At 42.0% G+C, this 21969-nt stretch overlaps 1 protein-coding gene across 1 annotated transcript; it reads right to left on the minus strand.

Annotated features, from left to right (window-relative positions):
* Positions 1 to 3939: 3939 nt before the first annotated feature.
* LOC128712678 (putative ferric-chelate reductase 1 homolog) lies at positions 3940 to 5467 on the minus strand. Its single transcript, XM_053807565.1, has 7 exons — positions 5420 to 5467; positions 4993 to 5147; positions 4847 to 4904; positions 4543 to 4777; positions 4340 to 4452; positions 4147 to 4206; positions 3940 to 4032 (listed from the first exon to the last, which is right to left on the minus strand). The coding sequence occupies exons 1-7, from the start codon at positions 5465 to 5467 to the stop codon at positions 3940 to 3942; spliced, it is 762 nt and encodes a 253-aa protein (XP_053663540.1).
* Positions 5468 to 21969: the final 16502 nt, after the last annotated feature.

The following is a 21969-nucleotide window of genomic DNA, read 5'->3' on the forward strand; positions in this document are numbered from 1 at the left end:
CATAATCGGCAAACCGCAACGTGAAGGGTCGTGCGTGCATCAAGCCCGTTACGTACGCCTAAAACTGCCACGGCAAGATACGATCGATGGCATGCATTTCCCGACCGGCCTCGTCATACTCTCCCTCCGCGCCACATTCCATTATCCGCGTAGGAAAGTTCTTTCCCCTAAAGATAAACATCGTTTGTTCGTCCGTACGTTCGCTCGCCAAGGATTTTCTCTGCACACGTCTGCCGGTAAAAAGGATCCAGCGGCACAAGGTTGTAAACCGTTGATATGAGCTGTGTTATTTTCCTTCGCACACGTAATACCAGCACCATCCGCACGTACCTACGTAGGTAAGTTTTAAATCAGCATTATAGGCGAAATAATACCGTGTTTCGGATTAAATGGAACACTTCAGTACAGTTGCTTGCCTGGCCTGGCGGGATGCAACCGGCCTGTGAATATGGCTTATAATTTATTCCGAGTCAGAATTTATAGGTCTTTTTTGTCGTTGCGGCAACAGACGGTGTGGTGCGGTTTGGCGGGTGTTAGACAAAGGTGGTAAACTCTTCGCCATCGCATATCTACGAGGCGTAAATCATCGTTACGCGCCCTGCTGCAATGGTTATTATGCAACAACGGGCACGTATGCTCGGCAAAAGGCAAGAAGGTTTGGGGGTGTGTAATCTTGGTCGATCATCTTGCAAGATGCACCTGCCGCTGGTGGAATAGAACAGATTTTCAAAGCTAATGAATCATGTTGTTCTGCAAGTTTGTTCGGAAAACTGCTACGTTGGGTGGTCGGGAATGCGGGCATCAGTTTTGGAGCTTCCGGGACCACAAAACTTCATTATTTGCTGAACATGACAGTTGTACATGTGTACAAAAATGAGGTTATATACCGTTGTGCTTAATATCTGATGATGTGAAAGTAACGGTTTCTAACACTAGTGAGGTGTTTCAGTGCACTTTTAATTCTCGACATATATTTTTTTACCATTTATTATTTGCTTAAGTATTAAATAACTGCGACACAGATAATCCATAGAAGTTACAGTCTAGTTGAAAAACAGTACTCAGTACAAAAAGCGACAGAATCTCATCTTATGATTAGCAAATAAATTGGAAATGTAAATATCATATGGAACCTTCACATGCCATCGGATGGATTTCCTTCGCGGAAGCAAACTGCATTCGCATCTAATTATAATAATCCTTTTCAGAAAACAGGATCGCGTTCGCCTCGCCTGTCGTTCTGCTGCCGGAGCAGTGTGAGAGGAATGAGCACGATGTAGACTGTGGTAGCCTGCTCATATAGCCTCATATAATACCGAATGCACATGCAGCAGTCATCTTCATCATCATCACGATGCTGATCCTCATCAGGCATCCGAACGTTGATGCAATGAACGTGAACTTGTGAACGGCCCGCGAAAAGCTGACGAACATTAGTGTTTTTATGTTATGGTAGAGGGATGGCATTTTTAATGGATATTAACATGCAGATGGTTTGAGCTTTGGGCTGGGACGAGGTCAGCATGGTTTAATGGTTGTGCCGTGGGAAAATGAAATTGGAACAAGGTACGGATGCTGTACACCATAGTAAGCGGCTTGACGAAAAGAAATGCTGTAAATCACGGTTTCGATGCGGTCTGGTGAACTGGAAGGTGAACACATTAAGATTTAATGGTGAGCAAAAAGGTACCTAGAAGTTTGTGTGTGACAGTGTTTTCTTTTAAAATAGGATTTTTATTTAAAACTGACGCACCCGGAAAACCTAGTTAAAAACAAAACTATTAATCGTACTTTTTATAAGTTTGAACCTTTTGAAGATATGGTTATGCTTTTTAAATAATGTTGGACACTAAATGGATAACAGATATATTAAAAACTATTACTAAATAGGCTTATGTTTGTAATTTTCTCTTTTAATTCTCTATTTGATCATGTGTAATGCACTCTAGTAATCTGATTATTCATTTCTTTTAAAGCAAAAAAAAACTATTGTAACCTTGGTTCGCCAGAGTCAGCTAGCCAGAGTTGGAAGACTCCGGATCTCCAACCAGTAATTTCCATACAAACAAATTACTGGCCTTAAACTCATTCTTCCTTGACACTACCACGAAACCACGACACTACCAGATTTGCTCTCTATTCAGCAGGCATTTCTTGAGAATCATCACTAATACTATCTTTCACCATAAGTACTTTCTTCCTTAGATCATAAGTCTGCAAAAATTTTAAATGTTGCTAATAGGTAAGTGTAAATAGGTAAAGTTTTAAGTTCAGTTCTTAGTTGAAGAATTTCATGAAACGTTTTCCTAACTATAACTGCAATCAATTTCATGAAACTGTTCTTGCTTCCCTTTAATGGAAATTATTCCCTTTAATTTTCCACAGTAAGTATTCTCGTTTTCTACCTATCGCTTCTTTACAAATGTCGGCAACTACCAGGCTGTGTGCCATCTTGGAAATGGTTTTGCTCTTGTGGTGTAACGATAACAGAGGTATAAATTCCAAATATTTCAAATTGGTTGCTCTCGATTCCTTGCCCTTTTCTTGCACACCTGTATTCAGTGTGGATCTGCACGGTGATCCTGATGTTGATCATGATCAACGATCGACCATCGATAGAGTACAGCATTGCACGGATTTCAGCCAAATTATTGGCTCGAATCTTATATTAAGAGTCGTATCTACATGATATAATTGAATGGATGTATAACCTTTCCTATTATTAGTTTTTCATGTGTAGCATTGCTGCAATCACTAGACACTGATTTCTAACAGATATCTAGGTTTAGAGATCTTTAATAAGAGAGATAAAAGCATGAACACATCTTATTTTAGACAAGAAAAGACGGAAATAAGATTAAGTCGCTAAGTATGTGGTTTCAAGTGCAAGGCAAGTGTAGGCTGCGCACTTGAATGACATAAGCGCAAATACTGACCCGCGCAAATAAGTCTGAATTGTTTACGGGGTGTTAGGTAAACCAGAACATCCTTTTCCAAAATGTTATTCTTTTATGATAATGAATACGTAAATGAATAAATAATAAGTATGTGTTAAAGAAATTTTTGTGGATTTTATATAGTTTGGGTTTCACGAGGATTATTTTCCATTGCTTCATCGGTCTTAATTAAAACCCATTGCCTTCACACGAGGTACCCATTTTGTACGAACTATTCAACCCTCTCAGATTCCGAACATGAGGTTAGATTAATCTTACTTACGGTTTTATGAAACATTTCGGATGGACAATTAATAACATTTAATAACAAATAAGAAAGGTAGTTCTTTCTTTGTTTTCAATGAGTCCTTATATGTACAAAACCCATTAGTCACCAATAGTCCATAATAACTAATAAAAAAGTCATTTAATTTGATAACATGGTGGTTTCAATCAAATATAAACCCTTTTATCTTGTGCTTTATTTGTCTTACAGGGATTGTTATCATTGCCCATTAAACGTACTTTGTTGCATATATATGTTTCGAATCTTAACATTCGACTGATAGGTAGATAATGCCGCACAATTAAAGCACTAATCGTTGCTATCATAGCCCAGTACAGAACAGCTTCGATGAGCTAATGCATTCGCCACCCACTTGAACTGGTGCACGATGATAAGCGACTGCCGGCAAACAATCGAATCGCAAGAAGCATAAATGTGTAGCGATAAGGAAAGCTTATCATTTATCACCGCATTCTTATCTCGCAAATCCACAACGACCTTTTTCCGCTGGTTGTGTTTGCGCTGGTGGAATTTGGCTTACAAGCGAATAAGTAAGAGAGTGAACCGAATACCGTCCATTTGTGCAGGCGTATATTTGTAAGTAGACAAAAGTGTGTTCATCACAGTTAAGGAGGGTACATTGTAGAGCGCGACCTTGATTCCTCTTTTGGGGTAATTCAAGGAATGAAGCTACCGGAACATATCGTGTGTGGCTCGTTATACGCGCCACACGAATACCACATTCACGATGGCGAACGCGTACAGTGTAATCATTTGCACCATCAGGATGGTTTTCCTCCAGCGTGAAAACTGTTGCATTGGATGATACAAGACAGAAGGCATTGGTGGCAGGTGGAGGTTAATGTTGTTGAATGCAGCAGTAGGTGAGGAAACCTTACTACCCTGCTCTCTCAAAATACCTACCGATGCATCCTTATTCACGTCCAGTTCTGATCCCTTCTGTCTGGCAAGATATTCGAGAACCTACCCATAGGGAAATTTCCCAGAGAAAGAGAACGAGTGCGAGAGAAAGAGTGAGTGAAACGGACAGTCCGAGTGTAAATTACCGGTAATGAATGCACTCTATTCGGGCCAGGTAAGGTCTGTTGAAACTTACGTTGAAAGCTACATGTGCCAGCACGTGAACGCCTAGCGCCCCACCGACCAGACCATACATTACCGAGGATATGTGGGCCGATTCCAATCCAACTCCCAGGAACATGTTCGTTACTGTGGGTTAAAAAAAAAACACCACACAAAGAGTAATTAGTCGAGGTGGTGGTAGAGCGCGTTGAAGAACTCAGTTGCGAGGTGGTTTACCTGCTAGAATGTACGCTGCATGCCCTAGCAGACGATGCAAGATTCGAATCGCGGACTGTGCCTGCTGTTGGGGCGGTCTCATTAGGGCCAGGATGGGCTGCACGAACACTAGGACGAACGTCGTCAATCCAACAATGCTATGCGCGTGTGCCTCAAAGCCCTCCAGATCGATGAAGATACAAATGATGGCGGCGCACGTGAGTGTCCAGCAGGCCATCATGTAGGCTCGGTGGTACTGTAGCGCGACGAGAAAGAACGAGTCAAGATAAATGTGGAGATGGAGTTCTCGTCAGAGGAGCCTTACAAAAATCCACACCGGTGTTCCAAAATACTGTTTGTTGGTCCATGTTTTCTTGAAGTACCTACAATAAAATGTGAATTGTGAGACGCTTTGCAGCAGTACAGGAATAATCGGAAGGTGGTGTCACATTTCACTTGCCAAACAGCTACCTTGCAACGGTGTTTCCGAGCGAGTTGAAGAACAGCCAAGCAATTACCATAAACGTACCGTGCAGCCGCTTCAACACCGAGGGATGGTCATGGTCGTGCGAGTGCTCTGTAACGTTAGATGAAGCCGATATTGCGAACTGAGTACATATTGGGAACTAATGCACAGTGCGTAATGCAATACAACAAGACTGACATCGGCTGTCAGTTTGGCTACCGGCGCCTGGTAGGATCACTCGCACCTTCTGCCATCTTTCCACTGTTTGTCACACCGTCGCCACCGGTCCGGGGTATGTGCTGGTTAATCTAGACTTCCTCAAACCAAACGCAAACGGCTTCACTGGTCGTTACTTCTCACCTGAAGCAATTCCGACCAAACAGCAGCGCCCAGTTCGCGCAACGGATAGTTTCATACTGAGCCTCTACTTACCGGAGGTCTCGTTAGTAATAGCCGCAACGGAAACGAGTGCGCTACCATGCTCGGTACCACCGACAACTCGTTATCAGAGGGGATGGGAAATCGTTATCAATAGGCAGCGTTTCCACCTAACGGAGTCCGTTGAAGCGGGTGGCTGTTGATGATGATGGCGCGTAATGATGTCCGCGACTATACGCTACACGGCAGACGTTATTAACGGTATCACAATTGACCAATAGAACCACGAACCATATCAATACCGCGGGTTTGATAACGGCGACAGTGTTTTAGCGCACTTACAAAGTAAGGGATACAAAATTCAACGGAAAATGATAAACAATGAGGCTAGCAAAATCGTTGAGAGTGGAAGAAAAGCAGTAATACTCAAGATGGGTAAGGATTATATCTGGTACAGAGTAAACCTACAAAAGCTTTATATGTGGCAGTTGTTCTCCAGCTATACGGTAAGCTTATAGAACAATTAACTATAGCTAACCAGCGTACGGTTATAAGTGAAGCTGAAGAACCAGTGCGCTTATTTTGACCTAGCAACATTCATGTGATCGAATGTGCGCCTTTATCTTGCGCCTCGTAGTTGCCGCTCATAAACGAAATCATCGATGATGGTTGATCACTTGTTTGAGGAATTGTTTCTATGAATTTCCCTTCCACAGAAGCTTCCAAGTATATGGTCGTTTGATATCGATGGAATTGTTAGTTTCCGAGGAGCGTAACATAGTCAGTTTGCAGTGATAGGTTTTTTGTTTATCAGTTGATGTAAGTTTAGTATTATGCCATTGCATTGTTTGCATTATTTGAATATTTTTTTGTTACTTTACGCTGTTCTTCGTTGTTTTAATTATCGGCTATCCTGGCATTTCACTTTATTTAAGAAAATGATTTAAAAAGTTTTCTGTAATTTTCAAAAAACTGTAACATTTTTTCATTAATTTGTTACAACTAAAAATTTTAATTTTATTGCAATATTTAATGCTATTTGTGGTCTTTCTTGTGTATGTATTCCTGAACTAAACCAGATTTGAAAATGGTTAAATTTTTAGAATGATGTACGAGTAATCTTTATCTCGTACATCTTGAAGTAATCGTCTATTATAAACAATTACATTTATACATTTAGCACTGATTGCATGACATATTTTTAAAACTTGCTTTTCTTTGTTGTTATTGACTAGTTCATAAACAGTATCTTCCTTGTAATTTCAATATTAAACATAATTTATATACAAATGAAATTCTCCATATTTAACATATACATTTTAAATTTCAATATGTAATTTCAATGGTGTTTTTTCTATGTTCTATTTTTCCGTTTTTCTATTACATCATATTTGTTTCAACAGGGCCCCATATTTTAATACCACGAAACAACAACAATATCTCCTAAAACATTGAATACAATACCCATCGCGTAGCTTTTACCCATCCTAGCCCAAAACTCACTCGCGCTTAAATCAGAAGAGAAAAGCATTAGCTGTAACTAATAACGCCGGGATTAGTGTCGGTTCTTCTCCCGGTGGCCTATTTTAGTGCACCGTTATTGCATACCGAATATATTGCATGTTTTCCCGCTTCCGTTTCTACGCGTACGCCATGCCGCGAAAAACAATTTAGCAGCAAATTCATTAACATGCTCTTGCCATAAATCAGGCATGGCTTGGCTAGTACGAGGATCACGGATCTATTGACCAGTAATCGGTTATGCGTGGCGGTAGCGCATTTCAGATGGCTTCAGTTCGTTACTCGTTTAATACTGATAAAGATGAAATGGTTGTGCAGGTATGGCGCGGTGGGAGCGTTTATCAGGGCGCAGGAGGAGGAGTTACTCGGGTTAGAAGATAATGAAGTTTTAGGCCGTTAGTTGTTGGTTCGATAGGCAAGGGTGGTTGTGGTGTATGTATGACCCAAATTGTGGACTGCATTTGCGGGATGGCATGTATGCGCACGTGCTCCATTTTGAGTGGACGGTAGGTTTAAAAGGTTGATTATCGATCAGCAGTATGTGATGAATGGTAATCATTGGTTGATTAAAAAAAAAACACAGAAAAGCTCAATTGCTCTGGAAGGTTTGCAGTTCCATTGACAACGTTTTTGTTTGACAGATAATCAAACATAAGCTCGCGAGTGTATGATTGCTGATGGTTGCGATAAGGGGCAAGATAAAGGAAAAAATCAACACCAACATACTGGAGTGAAGAAATATATGTGATCTGTGGATGTGCTTTGTGATGAAGTGAAAATTTTCAGCATTTGCATGTTGTGTGTTTTAGAAGTGAAAAGAAAGCAAAAAAAAAGATAGCTCAGACCATTCAACATGCAATGCAATCGACTTTTCCACTTGAAATTAGTTGAATCGAGCACAAGTGCATATTGGTCCAAAGCGACCGATGAAAAATATGGCAATGTAATTAAAAACACTGCCAGCACCAGGGTAATCGAAAATAGTTCTCATTTTCCCCACCCAATGCGCTAAGCATAGCTAGTGAAACAAAAACAGAACGGATGAAAATTGATTTCCCACTGGAAACCATATTATCGAAGCAGCGAACCAACATAAATGCTGAAATAAGTGCTAAAATTGGATTGGAATGGTGTTTGTTTGTTATTTTTTATTTGCCATGTTCGATGCATTCTTTCGCCTTTGCCGAACCATCTGTTACCGGGGTATCCCACTCAAATGGCTTGGAACAAATGCTGGCAGTCACACACCGAGCAGATTAATAAAAGGAAAATTTGCAGAATTATTAGATTTTAATAGGGAATAATTGAAATGACACGATTTTTACTGTTGTGTGCAACATTTGTTGATTATCGTTTCACATGAAACACTTTATGTTGACAGAGCGACTCTAGAGTAAGAACGTTGACAAATTATGGGCCTGGATTCGATACAATACATTTTTAAATAACAAATAATAGCAAACTATTTATAAAACTATTTCTGAAAAGATAAAAAAGTTTATAAAAGTAAGAAGAACGATAGTCAAAACCAACCGATAAACTATGGACTTGTAAATTATATGCAAAGAAGCAAATAAAACAAATGAAAAGTTTGGCCATCGTATAGTAAGTGCAATGATAAAACAATATTGTTTTTTGTTTATCTATGATATTGAAGAAAACTTCTAGCCCGTGTTTTAGAGGATAGTTAGAAGGATTTTTAGCTCCGTATGTATGGAAGGATAATGTAGTAGCTTGTCATGTCCTGTGAATGACATTAGACGACCGTGCTCGAAAAGTCTTTACAGGTCGTCTACTTGGACAGAGCCGGCGTGATAAGCGTCTGTGTCATCCGTCAGAAAGTCCGAGTTGATGGATTGGCGGATGACGTCATTGTGGCAGTTACTGCAGTAGGTCACAACTCCCAAGAGGTTGATATAAATGGTGTAATTCGTAATGTGGTAATGTAACAACTTTCTACATTATTTATAAGATATTCATTTCAACATTGTTATCTGTTGGAAGTGCAGTTCATACATAATTGACTCGTAATTCGAACGGTGTAAGAAAACTACTCATTTTTAAGTTACTTTTCGTTTTTATTATTTACTCACTTGGCCTCATTTGCTTCACGTTGGTGTATTCTGTGAACCTAATTATTCGATAGCTGGATACGAGTTTTGAACCTGGCACTGCTCTCCGTTATCGCAGTTCGCATTTAAAAACAAATTTTTATGGTTTGATTTGGTTGAAAAAGTATTCTTTGTTGTAAAGACAAGCAATAAATGATTCAGTTACATTTGTTTATCTGCGTGCCTGAGTGTTTATTTGTTAAAACCAAACAGTAATATTGAAATTATAGCAATTTTCAATGATCTTTCAATGTCTTTCAAACGGAACATCATAAAGAATGCTACATATTTGAAATTCTAAATCAGGCCTCTTTTTACCTATTGCCTTATCTTACCCAATTGCTAAAAAATGACCATCAATCAATTAACATTACCGACCCGAAGATGCCTAGTAAAAAATACCCTACCCAGGCTTATAAAGTGCAGCTGGTGGCTTTTGCATTCAATCACAAGCACAGCACATGGTCGCACAATGATGGACCTGCTTAAACCAACAATCTTTCGCATGTTTTAAAGGCTGACCAAATCGAGTGGAGAAGAAAACGGTCCTTCCCGGACCCACACGCAGACACACGCTGCACTCGAGAAGCACTTTCAACGCATCCAAGTGCAGGAAAATCTTCTGACAAATATGCAAATAGGATTAGAAAAGCAGCGGCACGGAAGAAAGAAACGCCATCCATGAGCGATCGGACATGGCTCCGATGGGACATTGTATCGATGCTTTTGATGATGGTTTCAATTTGCTTAAAAGTTGTACGGTCAGCGAGTGTCGCACTGTGTGTATGTGTCCCGCTCGATGGTAAAGCGGATTTTTTCCAATGCAAATTTGAACAGTACAAGAAGCAACAAAGGGCCTCACGGGAACTGAAAAGTGAACCGAACCGTACATACGACGGGGTGCGACAGAGTGGGCAAACAAAACAGAAAGGCAGAATGAACAGCAACAATGGTCCGAGCCGACGAAAGGGAACATCCATGTGCATACATGCAGATTCGGGGCAATGGTCGAGGAGGTACGGCACGGGGTGATGGACTCGGTCTCCCCACAATAGTGCTGGTCTATGCATTGCGCGCGATCATGCCTCACCGAGCGATTCCGTCGTCCTGCTAGCTGCAAACCAAACGGGCGCATCCTTTAAATTCGTATCGCTTCACCCATTTCTATAGGAAATTTTTTTTATATATTTTTATGAACCTGGTTGCCTCAGCAGGGATTTACTTTTGTTGTTTTGAAGCATATGCAAATTTTTCCTTTCATCAAGCATTTCTCTCTTCTTCGAACCGATCGCGCTTTAATACGTGTGGGCGAGTACGTGTGAGTACATTCAAGTGGAGTAGGATGTATGTGTGTGTGTGTGCGTGTTATTTCTTCGCCCATTCTACTTTGCATTCTTTCCAGTGTCGCTTTGTTGTTTTGTTAATAAAACATGGCTTAAAGCCACGGCTGCTCCATTGCCAGCTGGTGAATGTGGTCGCTGGATTGGCTTTGGATGTCCTGCGAGATTTCCCTTCGTAAAATGTTTATATCTCCCCGGCCCCGCTGCTCGATGCCCGAGAACGTGACAGCGCGAGTGTGTTTGAATAAAAGGAACCTTCGGTGCATTTGGTGCGTTATGTGTTGTATCCCCATACACATTCCTTTCCAGTGAACACCACTGTACAGCAGTATAGGAAAACAATAGAAACACGAAACGATGGCAAATGATGCAACAGTCACTTGAGGTTGGTGTTGGGTGGTGGGACGAAATGGGCGCCACTGTTGAACTGTGGGATGGCTTTCATCCCTGGTCAGGGCATATGTCACCCCATTGGGAAGGAGCGGATGGGTCTCAGGTGTGCCGTAGCTGTTGCGAATGGTAGACACCGTTTGGCAGAAGCGGGATCACGAAAGGAAAAATGCAGAAAAAAACGAAAGGCAAATCGCAACGAAAATGGCATCCACTTGGGGAATAAGTGTATTGTGTTCGAAATTTGTAGTGTGATTTGAGCGTACACGGCGGGCGAAGGTTGTGTTACGTAAGAAAATAGGGAATAGTGTCCATTTTTACACAACACTCCCAGTTTCATGTTGATGGTGGATGGTAAATCTTTAAAATGGGACATCTATTTGCTTCTTTGCGGCTCGTCCTACGCGCTCGAAAAAAACAGGTGTGAATTTTCATACGATGTAAACTGGTGTGAGCGGTTTTAAAGACAAAAGATTTGTAACTTTAGTTACAGCTGGTGAGTGCACAGGACAGGTAGTTTGACACCGTTTAAGTTACGCTATTCATAAACATGAGTGTGAATTTGTTCATAATGTAACGAACAAATGTATCTTCAATGTTTTGCTTAGGTTTCGTTGAAACATAACAACAGCTCAGATGCTTTGTTATGTTTGATCCTTTATTATTTGGATCATTAGTAAATGTTCAAAAATTGTTTGATGGCTAAAATTTAAATATTTACTTATAAGTCCTTGAAGAAGAAACGGCTGATGTTGGACAAGAGCTACATAGAAATATAGAAATTTGTAACATAATATCACATGAAAACCGTTCAAAATAACATGAATGTAATACATTAGTTACATCATTTGGTAAATCAAAGAGCAGGAAATGATTGTTGTACACAATATCCATCCTGTTAATGTAATATCTCTTACTCGTCGAATTTTTATCTAATCAATCGAATCAGACCTTTCAATGGTTTCCCATCTTAAAGCGTATTTTGAATAAATATGGCGATCGATCTCAACTACTACACAGTTCGGACGTGACATTGCACCCTCTAATATTACATTCGTGAAATGATCCGATGTCTTGCTAGGACTTTAGCCTAATGCAATACATCCTACGATAGTTCAGTTCATATTCGTTGCTGGTTTGATCAGCATCGAAATCAATGCACCAGCTATGCTTAGCTCCCACACTCCGTAACATTTTTGAGCTGTTCAAGGAACATAGGCTTCTCGAAATAATGTAGATATCTTGTTATCGTACTGGTTTTGAACCGTCCAATATTATAGAGTACAGAAATCAGTAATTATTACAGTATTATCTACTCTGCAACACAGCCATAGGTTGATCTTCCGATTATCGATGGTAAAAACCATAAACAAAATGCCTCAGCTTTAAGGACCGATTTTTACCGATGGCTGACCTACCGCTGCACCGTTTAAGACAAGCTAAAACATTATTCATCAGCGGTATGTGTTATGCTGGACCGATGTGTACAAAGGAATCACATCGCCACCAAACTATCACCGGGGCAACATTATCGTTACATATGGATGTATTAGTGTATTTTGTGATCGTTTCTGGCCAAGACAAATTATTCATCATCATTTTTGTAAGCACAACCACGGAATACACTGTACTCAGTACAATCACTAAGCGAACCGTACACCGAACGGTCAAATCGAAACACCGCATAATTAATTTTCATCGGTTCGGAAGAAACACACAAAAAACAGAACGTAGAGGACCGATCACGGTAACAGACTGTACATATTGAATTGGTATCTAACCTCTTCTGTATTTTCAGTCGCAATGCGTCGAATGTTTGACATTGATACAACTTTAAGGGAGCAAATAATAACTTGCGTGAGCTTACAATCTACTGTAGACACAGCAAAAAAAAACAATATTGAGAAGGTGCTCTGAACAAGAAATCAGATGGAAGTTCCATCGGATGCGCCACACTTTGGAGGTCTCTGGGAGACAACGTTCAAATCAATGAAATTTCATTTAAAACGCATGTTAGGTATCTGACATACGTAGTCAGGTGAAATAAAATTTGGAATTGGTAGTATAGGATACAAATTAAAGTTACTAAGTAAATTACAAAACAGCATTCGTTGTTGGTGGCTGGGGAAGTAGGCGCCTAGATGGCTGCAAAATTGCTACATGAATTAGGTACGCATTAGGATAAAAATGTTAGTGTTAGTTCCAGAGACTGTCAGAAGATAATGACCATAAATTAAAAAGGTTTTGTAGCAATCTGACAGTCAACTCGACACCATCGATCGCACTATATAGAAAATTCGGCAACTAGTGACTTCCATCTGATAGTGCATGATACGGTGTTTGTTGTTACTTCAAGATGGAAACTGAAAAACCAAGTGAAACATTGAAATGTAAATCAAAAATCTATTGAAGCAACAACTGAAACAATAAAAATTATTATTTAATGTATTGTTTGCCGAATAACATTGTAAAGTTTGTTCTTCTTCTTTTTTCTCATTTCTTGTAATTTATAATGGAAGAGCTGGAGGCGCCCGGTACTTGATACATGTAGTACATGAAATGTATTTTCATATTTATATAAATATATTGCATATATGGTTATTGGATTTTTTGAGGATTCAATATGACACATGTTACGTGTTTTGTTTATCGAAGATAGTGTACATTGATAGTGTGTAACTATTACAATGTGCTCCTTATCACCAGCAAACTTGCAAGCTTCAACAAACACAAAAGGAAGTGCAAGAAATAATTTTAGCAAGTTTAATTTAATTTTTTCCATTACAGGTTCAACTTTATCGTTCTTACGTGCGCGACATCATCCAAAGAAATGTGTTTCCTCACCAACCTCTACTGGCAACTGGAACTAGAAAGCCCATGCATACTCATAGGCGCAAACATTAAGGATTTTTCTGATGTTTCACATTTTATTCATATTTTATTTTTTTTTCATATTTCTTTATAATAAAACCATGTATCATATAGCTTAATCTCAATTGCAAGCAATATTGTTTCCAACCAATTATAAATGCATGCCAATTAAACCCAACATAGCAAATCCATATGTAGAGAGACTAATTTGTCTTTAATTTGGAACAAACTTTAAATCAATCCCAAATGTTCTTTCACCATCTCGGTACGAGAGAGTTGTTCCTTAGTTTGGCATAGTTCGATGCCCTCATCGGTTGGGAATCCGTTTGGAAACCGATCTAATTTGAGGAGGTGCAATGTTATGCAAATCGTTTTGCTAATAGCAGCAACCAGGCGAATGATTTACCAGTGGTTCAACAGCTTTCAACCCCCCTTTGCTGCACCCCAATAGCTCTCGGAGTCGAATGGTGCAACAGTATTTGGGCAAACATTTTAGAAGAACCATCATACATATTCAATCGGCCAAAGGTTAAAGCGACCAGCTTTTGGGGGAAAAGTGATTGGAGAATGTGCGTACAACGGATACTGATGTAGTGCTAGGATCGAGCAAATAAAGCCATTCACTTTAGTCGGTTTTCTAGGCCCCAACAGAAAGAGATGTCCTCAGTATTGGAAAAGATACCCGGTAAGGCATAATAGGGGGAAAATATCAGTCTTCCCAATATTGAAACACTAGCGCGCTTTTGGGTGCGTTTGGATTAAAATCGTAAGCAGTGAGGGTTTCGTGTGTGGCTCCATTTACTGGGCGACGATTTACTGCAACGACATGTTTAAATTCAATTAAACACTCAAGTGCTTCAACCGAATTCCAATAGCACTTACCGGTTTGGCCCCAAAATTTGGTACCGTTTCCAGAACAGTCTACCCCGTTCCCATTCGCCTAAGGGCACCCCGCCCTGCCCATTTCGGTGTTACAGCAGTTGTTCGGCGTCTCGTGCGGTATTCGAATTAATCCCATAAATATTCATTACTTTGCTCGATTCATTTGTTAAAAGCAAAGTGTACTTCTCCGTCAGCTGGGATGGTCGAAGCGCTGAAGTTTCCCGACAACGGTCCATCTGTTCGATCGAAACGGTGCGGAGCGTAGTTCGATTTTGCTTCCGCTCTTCGTCCTTATTGTCGTCGTGATGAGCGAATGTAGGAATTCACCACCTGCGAAAAGGGAAAACGGTACGTTGGGATTGTTGAAAGAAGACTCCCCTGACAGGCACGGAGCGTTTCGATGAGACGACCCTCATCCTTGTCCTTCTCGGTTTTGCGTAATTTCGATTATTGAGGTTAGTTTCCGTTCGATAAACGTCCCCGCTCGCAACGGGATGGGCAACGTTTCCGTTACGCAAAACGGGTTAACCATAATGGGCATTACACTCCAACGCGCTCCACTTCCTATTGCTACACCGTCCGTGTGCTCCAATACTCCAAATGATTGGGAAAGAAAATGGTGGCAAACGGAAATAGGAGCTCCTTCCTTATCGCTCACAGTGGCAATGACGGCTGAAACCGCTACAATTGAAGAGGTATTCGTAAGAGAGGGCTCGATAGGGTGAACGGCACACACCCTTTCTGGTTCTACATCCCGCTACCGCGGCCGCCAACCAAGAACCGAGGAGTGTAAAGCGTGTAGCAAAGTTATTCTTTTGTTACGCTCGAAAGCCTCAACTAGCGTGTGGTACGTTCCCGTTTTGCGATCGAAACGGTGGTCGGGAAAAACTCGTTGACTTCCTCTCGCCGTGGGATCGTTGACCGAGCGCCACCGTGGAGTGGTGACGACCCACGAGGTTACCCCACGTTAACCCCATCACGGTGACGCAAAGGGTGGCACACTCTACGCGACTCTTCAAACATCGTCGGCCCACTGTGTCGCGCAGTAGTAGTATAGGCGGTTCGGTTGGCCACAGCGTGTCCTCTTTGCCGTCTGCTGCACTTCTCTGTTCACTGAACCGTTTTGTCTCGGATTTTACGGTCCCGTTTGCAGTGGTGCGAGGCGAGTAGGCTGGGTTTGTTATTTACCCATCGTTGCCGCCAAGCGGCTTACCGAGCTCTTCATCCAGCTGAGTAGACCGTTGCAGAAGGGATGAATGTCCCGCTGCAGGTGGTGAAGGGTAGGCAAAATCTTTGCATGAATGTACAAACGAATCGATATTATGCTGTGTGTTTTTTCTTTTGCACCTAAACCTCATGCTCGAGAGGGTCACCGGTGCGGGTGGTGAGAAACCGTGCTATGATGGAGGTCACGAGAAAAAGGACAATCATTACTGTGCGTGTGGACGGGAAAAGGAAAGCGAGTGCTGGAACGAGAAATGAACGAACGATGGCAGACAGTTGATAGTAATGGGAAGCGTGTAAAAATCGAAGCAAGATTGGTGTGGTGTGATGTGAGGAAATGACGAGTTTTTCCTGTCACTTTCCACACATTTTCCTCTGCCATTCGTGTACCGCCCGTGTGCGTACATTCGGCTTACGACTACACAGTACTACCAATGGTACTCGGTTTCGATGGCTACCATTTGAGACCATGTTTTCCTTTCCCTTAACCTCAACCTCAACGCCCCGCTCCGACCCACAAAGGAACAACCGAGGTAGATAAAAATGAAATGCTTGAACTTCAATGGCACAAACACACGGAACCAAACAACCAACTCAACGTACTACACTCGCCGAATGCCGATGTGTTAGTGAGGTCGTTTGTTGTTTGGGAAAAAGTCGGTGCGCGTCATGGAAAACAAAAACACCAACCGTCGTGCCCCATTCTTCTCGATCCACAAACTTTCGAGCGCAGTGTATTAGGGCTGCTCGTCAATGCATTACACGGCGAAACGTTGTTGTTAACATGATTGCCTATCCTTCAGGCGCATGTGCACACACACACACACACACGCGCTTGCTTTGGCACCACCAACACCACCAAGTGCGTTCTCGCGTTGGAGGCGTTTGGTGGGAAAAGCAGGCGTCTTTACAAGAACGTCACTGTAACGCGCCTTGTCGGTGGAAAATATAAACAATCCGCTCCGGAGCGGATGGTGAGCAAAAACGAGCGCCAAGAGAGTAGGTAAGGGAGAGAATTTTCCCTTTCGGTGGGTGATTCCCTCATTATCCTGTTTGGCGAGAGAGTTGGAGTGTCCTGTCTGGCTACGTAGTAGAAGAAACGTTTTGAGCCTTTTCCAATACGCGTGTATGCGTGTCTGTACAGAGCGAGCATGGGTTCTTTTACCGTTTTCCATCAGTTGGAGTTCATCTTTCGTGGCGTTCGGACAGGGCGACTCGTTTCGTTCTAAACAGGTGCGAATAGCTCTGCTACATCCTCCGGTCGTGCAGCAGCATTATTCTGCGTGTGGTGGTGTGGGTGTGCATGTGTGATCGCGCTCGGGCGCGCGCGTGTGTAGTGTACTGGCCGTGTGTTGCGGTGTGCGAACCATTGATACTGGGAACGCGAATACCAAAGGGCTATTGGGTGGCCAGTATGATTAACGTCACCATGGCCGAAGGGTAGCCGCTTATCGCTCGGGGGGGTTTTGATCGGTGTTTGCGAGCTCCGAGACGGTGTAAAAGGTGCGCGAGTGTTGAGTTCTTCAGTGAGGTAAGAACGCGTTTGCGTGTATTGTGAAGATACGCGTAACGTGATGGTGGATGATGGGGGTGGCGTTTCCGAGTGACGGAATTCTTAATGTCCGGCTAGCGAAAGCAAGCCGAAAAAGCAGAAAATGAAACAAAATTAGAGGCTAGCTAATTATTTACACCGTGTCACCGTGTGCCTCAGCCATCACGTTGTGATGTGGTAGTGATGGTGAGGGCAATAATTACAAAGTGGTGTTAGAAGATGGTTTGCAAGGAATAACGCCCGCTGCAATGTGTTCGATTGGTGGATGCTGCCGGAACCGGAAGTTAAAGCTCAAATTATCATCGGCACACCGTTTCGTGACCGTGACGTGACTGTGTGCAGGCGTGAAAGTTGTGTGAGCGTGAATTGAGCGTCACGTCGAGCCAGACGTGTCACATGTGTGCTCTCAGAAAAATGAAACCCCAATGAAATAAAGTACTTACTATGAATGATTCCTTCCCAGCACGAGAGAACGGCACGGTGCAAAAGCCGGGCTGCTGCTCTCAGTGGTTGTTGATAATAGTTGCTTAGTTTGCTGCCGTGGGTGTGATTAACGAAGGAGTTTCGGGCGTACTTTACTCGGATGTTAGCATTCTTTCGACCCAAACGGCATGATATCACACTTAAAAATAAAGTAATATAAAAAAAAACCCACATCACATTTCCAACGATGTGTCGAAAGGTACGGGTTTCGGATAAAGGTGTCCCCGTTGCGATTCGTATCCACAGCGTTCCTCCAATCGTACCTATCGCGTGTTAACAGAACTTTGTGTTAGCTTTGTTGCTGTTTTTACTAATTCCTCGCCAGTGCTATCCACTCAAACGGACAAATGGCTGAAAATGGCGGTTACTGCTGGCTTTCCAACCACCCGAACACGAAGCGCACTGTAAGGCTCCATAGTTGTCACGAGCTGACGATCCTGGTGGGCTTTGTTACGTTGCGTGCTCGATTCATGTTGTGCTCTAACGGGATGTGTTTTTGCTGCTTCCCTTCTACTAACGACGGCCTGAATGGTACACGGAACATAAAAAAGGATACGATAAAATGATATTGCCATTGCTCAGGCATCGCATTTTTTTTTATCCCCCCCACTGCTGGGTGTTTACGCTACGGAACAATGCCGGCAACAAATCAGCAGACAGGTGAGATGGTGGTTAGAAAGGCGCAATAATGGACGCGTCCTATATGGTGTTGCGTGTGCAGTGTACGGTAGAGCCAACGGAAAGCACCAACCAGGCCGGACGCGGCATGGGACGCTCCGACAAATTATCCGGGCGTGTTCGCCCTCGGGCAAGCTCCACCATTTGCGAATACCATTTGAGACAAATTAAAGAAGCTCTAGCCACGGCGGAGAGATAGTTGGGCAACGTCGGATGTAATTACTGTAACAGTTTCCACCAAGTGGAAGTCTCACCGTAATTGGAAGTGTTGTGCAGTGCCCCTAACGCACCGGATGTACCCCGATTTGCAGGCAGTTGTTCATTGTGCGCGATCTCACCACTCAACAACACACACAAGGATACTACTGCTACTCCAAAGGAAGGCAACAAAACAGCAGCGAGAACTACGTGGAAATTACCATCATGGTTTGTTGTAAAACTACCCGGCTGGTAAAGGCATGCTATTATTGAAACGACGACATTATCCTCATTTGCCGTCAGCAGGAGGCAGGTGAGCGAAAAACGCGTACATTCATTGTATGCACCAAGAATCTCTGGAGGGTTGTTTTGCTTACCGGTTCGTTTGTTGCTTTTTTATGAAATTTTTGCTTTGCTTACCTTTTTTTTTCTGTGCAACAAATAACCGTACCCGCGCGATGACTGAAAATGTCAACTTTCTTTTATTAACTTAAGTCCTAATAAGCAGTTTACAGCAGTATTGCGAACACTGGACGAACAAGAAGCTGCAACAAACTGTTCCAATTAAAATGTGTCCTCTTAAGGGAAACACCACCGGTGCAAATTAAAACGGGGGCTACAATTTGGAGTAGCGGATGTTTGCAATTTTTGTGTCGCTGCCGAGAAATAGCTTTGCACTGTAAAGAAGCCCATTTTTTTAATGTTGAGTTGCGAAATGTAAGCGGGATTTATTTCTGTTAAAGCACAAAAAGTGTCATAATTTTCAAAAAGTCAGGAATTCCCACCTTCATTCTGACGGTAATACGGTGGGATTATTCATTGTGAAAAATTATCATCATTACACCACAACTGTGATGCTGTTTTAGATGGTGTATGCTATTTGATCCCATTTTGTGTTAAGGTAATAGGATTAGAAAGAATTTGTTTTTTAATGCCTTTTCATAATTGTTATTTTACTAAAGGACCGTAATTTGGTTTTTTTTTATAAAATTTGTGGTTCTATAGCCTCCGAGGGTTTGGATTGTTAGTTTCTGGTTTTGTATTTATTTTTTTGTTAGTCAATTATCCCTCAAAACATAAAAGAAAATTTGCTAAAAAGATTTTATTTAATGCATTGCACAACTTGTTTTATAGGTAAATTATGAAATCCAAGTAAATGAGAAATGAGATTGTCTGAGAAATGTATATTTTTCCAGCCCTGAGTTGCAAAACGGATGCACTAGAATGTACCATCGTTAATGTACTTGATACATGAAGCAATACTCCTTTATTTAAACACATTATAGAACAAATTAACCTTCAAAACGTTCACAGCCTGTTTTGATTACGATGTGAACTTTTACGCCTGAACACGATGGACAAACATCAGAAGCACAGTGAAGTGGTTGTTTTTGTTGTTGGCGTTGCACTTTCAAGCTATCAATGTACTGTTTAGCAAAGTTCATACAAATTATGTTTTCCTGTTCTCTTGCATAGTAGTCGTTTAAATACTCTGGCCGAAGTTTTCCTGCTACATAGTTTGCCGGTTTAAAATGAATCAAAAACTCGACATGGACTCGTTCGCACCGGTGACTTTATCGGTTGCTGTGTGTTTTCGCTGGAAATTGCGCTTCGGTAGTGCATTATGAAGACATGCACATAAACAGCTCGTGCACAGTTTCATCAAGTTATGGGTTTATGATACAGTCTAGCGGCTTATATAGAGTTACCTACGTCGACCGAGCAGGAACGGTGTTTAGCATTCGCCGCAACGGAAAGTGGGTATAATTTGAGCTTCCGCTGTGGGCAAGTTCTCGCTCGAACTATTCCATTAGCCGAGATCTGAGTGCCGCTGCTGAGTGGAACGAAAGAACTCGTGGCTTGAAGTGGATAAGAAACTGGCCCCTCAACCGAGGAGCGTAAGAAGGAAGTTGTGCTAAGCTGGTATTAGAGGCACACCTCAAAGAGTCGCTCAACAACCAAGACCGGACCTGTCCTAAGGCATGGCTTAAAACATGGTCCAATGGATGCATGTTTACTTAGCCCACCGTGCAACCGTAGACTATGAGTGAATGGCAGTGTCGGAGCCGAAACGAAGCGTCCTAAATTATAAATACACTAATCTTATCGGGAAGTTTGGCCGAGCCTTAATCCTGCATTGGAAAGAAAGGTTTGCCGCTTCCGGACTCCGGACAACACCGCTCCAACTCCCTCTCAAATGATTTCCCAGCCCCTTGGAACGGAGCTCGGTGCCGGTGATGTGGTTTTTGTTTGGGAAAAAGTTTTCCAGTTTTGGCTTTGCCCAAGTTGTAGCGCCAGTACGAGGGCTTACCGCTTTCGAGGAATGATTTTTTGAAACATCTTGCCGGATATATCAAGGAGCGTCGTTCGTGAGTATGGGCTATGGTGGAATAAAAATAAACCAGTAACACTCTGACCTGAAGTAGAAAGGAAGAGACGAATCCACCAATCAAATGATGTAGAAAGGGAACTATTACCCAGTACATGAGCTAGTTTGTGCTGGGAGGTGGTGGAGTGCAGCTGATGGGCAGGACGATTAGTAACCCTGCTTATTTGTAGGCTAGTGTTCACCACGAGCTATAAACTTTCGGTAGTAAATGGAGTCGGGGGGAAGGAGTTTGACAGGTATTTCGGATATCTATCGGTTAGAGGTGTTTGTTGAGAAATGTAATCTTCACACCTTGAAAGGATGGACCGCCTATGCCGGCCTAAGTTCCGGGCTTGGGTAATAGATTAAAGTGGTTATGGAGGTAAAGAATAACATTTATGAGCTGGCATAGTGGAGACGAACTAAAAATTGTTAATCTGTATAAGAACTGCAAAAGAATTTGTTGCCTGCTTCACAATAAGCCCGTTTCAATTATGGTCTACAAGTAAGATTATCTAAGAAACAACTTTATTTGAAATTCAAAATGAACCATCATCCCGAAATCATTTCAAACTTAAATATCCACATGCAATTCACGAGCAGCCGAGAATTGGAACGTTTCCGCTAGTATTTTATAGCAGATGACAAGTCATTTGTTCTCTGAAAATTTGATAATAGCCAAAGCGACAAAAAATACGCACAATTTAATTCCTGTTCACTGTTCAGAATCCGATAGAAAGTTAGCTTCATTAAGCAGGACGAGGACAACCAGGTGCCGGAATGGAAGAGCAAAAGTTCCGCACTGGAGTGGCCATTAAAAACATTCGTCCACTATCTAACGCGAACCGGCAGATGCGTTTGGACAAATTGGATGGAATAGTTTTTCAATGTATCATCTTACAGTGGTGAAATAAGGCAAGCGCCGGTATGACGGACGCATTCGCTCCATCCTTACAGTGACTCAACGTATGCCACCATCAACACCA

This window comes from Anopheles marshallii, chromosome 3, assembly GCF_943734725.1.
Source record: "Anopheles marshallii chromosome 3, idAnoMarsDA_429_01, whole genome shotgun sequence".
Classification (NCBI taxonomy): domain Eukaryota; kingdom Metazoa; phylum Arthropoda; class Insecta; order Diptera; family Culicidae; genus Anopheles; species Anopheles marshallii.

What these genes read in the sequence shown, in the direction of transcription:
- LOC128712678 (XM_053807565.1), bottom strand. Translation starts at nt 5,467, where the DNA reads ATGGTAGCGCACTCGTTTCCGTTGCGGCTATTACTAACGAGACCTCCG. An exon ending in TATTACTAACGAGACCTCCG is followed by an intron (nt 5,148 to 5,419) that starts GTAAGTAGAGGC and finishes ACTGTGCATTAG; the next exon opens with TTCCCAATATGTACTCAGTT. An exon ending in CTCGGAAACACCGTTGCAAG is followed by an intron (nt 4,905 to 4,992) that starts GTAGCTGTTTGG and finishes ATTTTATTGTAG; the next exon opens with GTACTTCAAGAAAACATGGA.